The sequence below is a fragment of the Mytilus trossulus genome, chromosome 4 (assembly GCF_036588685.1).
Source record: "Mytilus trossulus isolate FHL-02 chromosome 4, PNRI_Mtr1.1.1.hap1, whole genome shotgun sequence".
Classification (NCBI taxonomy): Eukaryota; Metazoa; Mollusca; class Bivalvia; order Mytilida; family Mytilidae; genus Mytilus; species Mytilus trossulus.
In genome coordinates, this window is record NC_086376.1 from 78,096,724 (window position 1) to 78,103,994 (window position 7,271).

General features: G+C 32.5%; 1 protein-coding gene across 1 annotated transcript; it reads right to left on the reverse strand.

Annotated features, from left to right (window-relative positions):
• Window positions 1-3,833: 3,833 nt before the first annotated feature.
• LOC134714212 (E3 ubiquitin-protein ligase TRIM45-like) lies at window positions 3,834-4,862 on the reverse strand. The gene has a single exon (XM_063575451.1). The coding sequence runs from the start codon at window positions 4,840-4,842 to the stop codon at window positions 3,853-3,855; it is 990 nt and encodes a 329-aa protein (XP_063431521.1). The 5' UTR covers window positions 4,843-4,862; the 3' UTR covers window positions 3,834-3,852.
• Between the last annotated feature and the right edge of the window lie 2,409 nt (window positions 4,863-7,271).

The window sequence follows — 7,271 nt, forward strand, 5'->3', positions numbered from 1 at the left end:
CTATTTCTAATCTATAAAATAAAATCAAACAGACCTATAAAAATCCAATTGCACGTGTTGGTTTAATATATTCATATCTTTATTTATGCTTACATCGCTTATATGGTCATGTGAGGTCAAATCGATAGTTAATTAGATGGCGTCTGGACTAAAATACACCCGAAACGAACCTATATTTTATCTACCCCATGCTCTGTAAACTGTTTATTTTAGACTTTTGATCGTGTGGATAAATGTTTTACATTGTTATAAATCAAATATGAGAATTTGAGTCAAATTGGTGACCATGAATTTGACAGCTAGTGCCCCTTTAAATTCAAAAACAAAATTGACTTCTTTACACATGAATATATCTGGCTTATCTCCCCTGCTCTGAACACAATCATTTGTGTACATCAATGCTTATCCTAGTATGCCTAGGAAAATCTCATAATCCTTTTAGCTGTTTTGAGGATATAAAAAGTTAAACAGTACTGTTTCAAACTGCAGAAATAGATAAAAACCCTGTCTCACCGTGTAGAACGCCACATGCGGGGTGTCAGCTATGTTTGACATGGGGTGGCAATTCTGAAGCGACAAAAAAGTAACAAGGTAAGTTCAAGCATCAACATTTCTTATTTTAAGAACTATCAGAACTATATAATGTGTTGCACGGAAGGAACCGCAACACAGTCTATTTTCTGAAAGCAGAAGCAGTCGTTTTCAGTGCTCAGTTTTCTCAAACACTTCGCCCTAGTTTTCCGTGTTGCAGATTTTGAGGCTTTATATGCAAATTTCGGTATAAAAAACTACTTTACACAACTACCCTCTGTATTATTTATATAGAATTGTAATCCTTTCATGGACTTCTACCAGATACCAGTTTCTTAGTTAAAATTATTTGGTTTTAAAACTGTTATTCATCAAAATATAAAGTGTCGCTCGGGGTGTCAGATTTTGCATGTCAAGGGGTAGAGGCTTGTCATTAAAAAAGAATGCACTTTCTCATAAATCGGTCTCTGTCTGATACTTTTTAATTCAAACACGCCTACACTGTTATGATGACAAATTACAAACTTAAGATATGTCATTTGGTCCATATTTTAGTCTTTTAAGTAATTTGCATTTTTATTGATAAACATAGCAAATAGAGCCTCAAAGTAGAAAAATAATTGTATATGAATAGAAGTGAAATGTAATTTGTTTTATATTATACATTTAGATAACAAAAATATTGACAAATGCGCGTAAGAATGTGAAAATTACACGTATGAATGAAGAAGGGTGTACCCGATTTATTATCAAACCATTAATGATTTAAATTAAGTTGCATAGGAATAAAATTAATGAGGCCATTAAACAAAGGCTTTGAACAGACCAATCAGATGTTATTCTATTTGACACGAATCTGACTGTTTCCAGGATAAAAGAAGCGAAATATTGTCTAGAGGAAATGTATTTTCTTTTACCATTTGGATAAATGATAGAAATTCAGCAGCCAATTTTTTTTTTAATTTTTAATAGCTGTTTTGAAATCATTTACAATTGTAGTATCATCGCCGTCTTCAGGATTACTTGAAGTCGTGTTGTCATTCGATGAAAAAGATGCCGGTGAGAATTTCTTTGGAGAGAGTATTCTAATTATTTTTGGAGTGATGGATTTTTGCGGCGTGCACGAGTGCTTTTTAGGTGAACCTGGTGATGAAGTATGATGCAATTTGGCTGGTGCATGGAGGTTTCGGGCAGAAATAATATTGAGGACTATTTTGTGATTTTCCACCAGGTTTATGTTTATTGAGCCATAGCCTTGAATTTTTTCTGACCATTGTAGTGACTGAAAAGGAAAAAAAATCATTAACCAGCTTTAAAACTAAATATCTTTAGCCATTTTGTACTATGAATGAAATCAAAAGCTTATGTTTTATAAGACCAAAAACAGGCAAAATGAAGAACCCTTATTTTGTCATAGTATAGAAGTTGTGTTTGAAATAAAATGTATCATATGAAGACTAATTTACATGCAAATATATCTTTTTTTTATGACAAGCCTCTACCCCTTGACATGCAAAATCTGACACCCCGAGCGACACTTTATATTTTGATGAATAACAGTTTTAAAACCAACTAATTTTTACTTATAAACTGGTATTTGGTAGAAGTCCATGAGAGGAATACAATTCTATATAAATAATACGGAGGGTAGTTGTGTAAAGTAGTTTTTTATACCGAAATTTGCATATAAAGCCTCAAAATCTGCAACACGGAAAACTAGGGCGAGGTGTTTGAGAAAACTGAGCACTGAAAACGACTGCTTCTGCTTTCAGAAAATAGACTGTGTTGCGGTTCCTTCTGTGCAATACAATATATGCTACTGATAGTTCTTAAAATAAGAAATTTTGATGCTTGAACTTATCTTGTTACTTTTTTGTCGCTTCAAAATTGCCACCCCATGTCAAACATAGCCGACACCACGCATGTGGCGTTCTACACGGTGTGTCAGCACAGTTTAAAGATTCACATAAAGATTTATTATTAACCTTGTCAAAAGAATTACATATTCAAAACTTACAAATAATCACATGAGGTGACATGTCAAATTGTATATCACAATGTATGATATTTTATAAGCCAATCAAAATAATATTTTATGTCAGCATTCTCTTTGTTATGTATAACATAAATTAAGCACGATACTGTACATTAATTGTACTCTGGTTGTCTTACACTGAATTAAAATTCCTGCTATTTAATATATGCTAAGTTACAGTCTTATCATCTAATTGTTAGTTCTCCGATTCAATTCTGTACTCCTGACCAGTTGTTTTACTCTTTGTTCTTTAACTTGACCAAGACAAAGTGTGAATCTATGAATTTAGAAAAGTGAAAATTGAATAAATAGAAAATGCAATTAGTTAATAACTTTGCGAAAAATGTAAACACTCCCAGACTGCGCTCTCAATATTATGTTTACTTCATTAGAAAACAATGTTTGACAAAAATAACTGTTTAGACACATATTGATAAACTAATATCTGATGGAGAGGTGTCTCATTGGCAATGATACCACATCTTACTTACAGTACATTTGTAATGATATTTATTAAATGCATAAATTATCTGATTTTAATCAGAAATAGCTTTATAAAACATTGTAGTAACTAACCGTTTAACATATAGTCACTTCATATATCTTTGCTTCCTTGGCTGTACTGTTTGCTGGTCTAGTACATCCTATCAAAAGTTGACCTGTTTGTGTAAATGCCAAGCAGCATGGACATAATATTCCTATGTCAAAGATATCGTAAAATGTCAAGAATTTTCCATTTTTGTCCAATATATGCAAGATAAAGGTATACAGATTTAAAACAATGACATTATCCCTTTGTGTTGTTACAATACATCCCGGCTTGAATGGTTGATTCTGGTTGATGTGGTCGTTTCCTGCATATGTATTAATTACGTCACTCTCCTGACCTAACACCACAACTTTACCTCGATCACTATCTGAATCATAGTCTACAACATGTATATTCATATTCCTAGTACTGGCAATACTCCTGGGATAGGCGAATATTGGATGGTTATATTGATCATGTCCATACACAGTCTCATGCTCTCCTTTCTCATTCATAACTATAACCACACATCGTTCATCATGATTAACACCTCCAACTATGACTTTCCTATTACTTGTTACATGGATGATTGACGGGACGAAGGGTGACAAATCATATACTGTGTCTTTTACTTTTCCAGTTGTATTGCAAGGCTTTTGAATTTTGAAGTTTTCGGTAACTAGTAATATGTTCTCATGGTCCTTGTCAACAGTAAGTGTCATATCAAAGACATGAACGTTGAAAGAATATATTGTCTTCAGAATTTTCCTTCAGGTTTTACTTTCATAAACTTTTCATCTAAACTACAATTTATCAAGATTGAATTGTCAGAACAAGCACTTATATTTGACACTTCACTATGTTCAGTCTGATATTGTTTATTGATTTGAATCGAAACAATTAATTCTAGTGGGGTGACCTTACTTTGCAGCAACCCAATATTAGACTGATTTATCTTCCCTAGTACAAAGTCTGGTATGGATTTGTAGGTTGACTTGATTTTTGGGGATGGCACATCCATTGAATTTTCTATTTTGCCTACCTCATAGAAAAACTTAGCACTGTCAGTGTTGTTGATTAAATCTTCTATTTCATTGTTTTTATCATCAGACGTTTGTATGGATCTTGATATAGTATGAAGTTCAGCATCAATGGACTGCGAAACAGTTTTCCGATCTTGATCCACTTCATTTCTTATCTTTTCAACATGTTTGTCAACAAACTGTTTTAAAGCTTCTCCTTGATTCTTAATATCCCCCATGACTCTGGTATATTTAACATTTTCCCCATTCTTAAGTCTTTCCAAGAGTCTTTTCTTGGTGAATACCTCACTTTTGCCCATTTCAATTTTTCTCTGTCCTCTCTTGAGATTGTCTTTTTTCGTGTTATATGCTTCACTGATTTCAATTAAATCATGTTTCTTGTGTACTTTCGATACACAAGTTGGACATACAAGACTGTTACACGACTTGCAAAAAAGGCAACAAGTCTGTCCTGGGTGGTCCCTGCATTTTATAGAAGTAAAATCTAACTCTTCACCGTGCAGTCCTACATCTTTGATATCTATCACCCTATGGTCGTTTGAGTTTTTAATTCTTGGATGTCTTTTTATTTTACAGTTGTCACACAACAGAAGTTCACACTCAAGACATTTCCACTTGATGTTTTTCTCAATATCACACAAATGACAGTTGATAGGTATTTGACTTTTATGAGCTGATTGTGAAAACGCCATTATTTTGTGCATATATTCTACTTCCTTTTACATATCTTATAAATCTTGGGCAGGTCAAGGATGCATTATAAATTTATTAATAAACGAACATATCATGTGATTCAAACTTTTCTTGTTAACTGGTAGATATGATTGTAAACATACATTTTGTATTGAATAGGTACTTACTATAAAAAAAACTCGTCTATTAAGATTTTATGCATTGGTTGACGCAAACAGAATTTTGTTTCATCAAAATGATTCCTTGCTGAAATGTAGAATATATTGATCTAATGATAGATTTTAAAAATTAACAACCAATATAGCATAATATATGACATTTATGTCAAATAAAATAGCTTTTACAATATCATACAAGATACAAAAATGAGAGAGAGGATTCATCAGAAATAAATAGAATCCAGAATATAGAACTAGCTGGATTCAAATAGAATTTGTATTTCGCTTTATCTGGTAATAATTAATTTTTGAAGTCTTCTGATTGGCTGACGTTATTTTTATATAAGCCCATATATACATAATTTAGTCATGTGATCGTGATGTCATCAACGTTTTTTTTAATGGTTTTCTACGGTTTAAAATGGATTTTAGAATTAAATTAGAAGAAATTAGAAGAAACAAGTACATACCTTCATTGATTTTGAAATATATATTTTAAAGTACTACTAGAAGTTTAAAAGTGTTTGTGGTAAACAAAATGTATTTAAGGAATAACTGTAATATTTTTTCTGTCTATTCAAAATAACATACAACATGTGGTGCACATTGTTAACTTACCCGCTACGCGCGTTATCCAGTGTGCACCACATTTTTATGTTATTTCATCATAGATTATATGTACACAAGTAAACCTTATTCTCTAGAAGAGCTGGACGTAATTGAAACATTAAATTTCAAGCGTTCAAACAACAGTGATTTCCCATTGATTGGATTGACAACAAGTAAATTAATTATTACTTTCAGCAAAGGATTTTTTATCAACTTGTAAGCTATAGATGAATTTACCGCATTTTTCTTTATCAAAAATAAAACCTATCGACCACGAACTAAACTACATAGAAGTTTAAGAATTTTCTTCCATTTTGTATTAAAAAAAAGAGGGACGAAAGATACATGTGAGAGAGTCAAACACATAGATAGAAAATAAACTGACAACGCCATTGCTAATAAAAAGACAAACAGACAAATAATAGTACAGAAAACACAACATAGAAAACTAAAGACTAAGCAACACGAACCGCACCAAAAACTCCTGCTCCACATGTGGCAAGTATTAGAGAAGAACTACAACACAACATAACAAAAATGTGGGGTTTTCTGTCTAGGACAAGAACATCCTTGTGTTATTCTGGCCTCATCCCACTACAATTTTGATGTGCAAATATTTGCATGAGTTTCAGGAATGTTTTAGCAATGCCGATAATGATACTCTGTGAACTCTCATCTCTAAGAAAATAGTTTCATATGTTCTTTAGATTGTGCGACATTAAGTTAAGTTGACTTTACTTTACTTCATTTATGATATGACACTTTTTGCTGAGGGTAGCGGAATGTGATCATACTCGTATCTAGGTGGAGAACATTTGTTTACACTAGCTTTCATATCTTATAATTAGACAGTGCATCTTGTTGATTATTCGATACTGCCGTTTTGTTTTGATTTGATGATTTATGCTTCAGTTAATTACTGGATTATTTGGACATTAAGACAAGTCCTCTATGCAATCACCTCATAAAGATTGTGTATTGGGTTTGTTAATGAGTATGGTGATTATGATAATGTTTCAAGTTTTGCTAATAAGTTTCATCGCTATTTAGTGCATTCTTTCTTTGATCCTTTTTAGTGATAAATTTTCATATCATGCAACTCGATTGAGATGGAAAATAATCACTAGACACTAAGGGCGCACTTGGCGTTGCTTACGAAATTGACATGAAATTGGCATGAATTTGACAACGTCGTCATGGGTAAAATAGCGATAAACAGATTTTCATTGGTCATCTTGTACCGGCTCAAGCGAGAAAATCAAGCTCGTTGAGTTGATGAACGAGAATCTATAAGTAACATGTATATAGACAATAACTGTTTAGTGTCTTTAAATATCAGCTGTATTTGTACGAGGCTAGGAAACAAGGTGTATGCGAGCTTTTAGCGAGCTACTACACCTGTTTCGAGCCGAGTACAAATACAGCTGATATTTAAAGACACTAAACAGTTATTGTCTTTATCCTGCAATTAATGCTGTAAATTGTTTGTATTTTGAAAGACACAAAAACTAACATATTTAGCATTTATTTTCGATTTGTAATCCCTTGAGGCCCGCGTAGTAATATCGAAATCACACATTACGCTGAAGACGGTTTCACAAAAAAAGAATCTCGAATGGTCAACAATAATACATCGCTCAAAGTGAATAATTATCTATTTTAACATAACAACT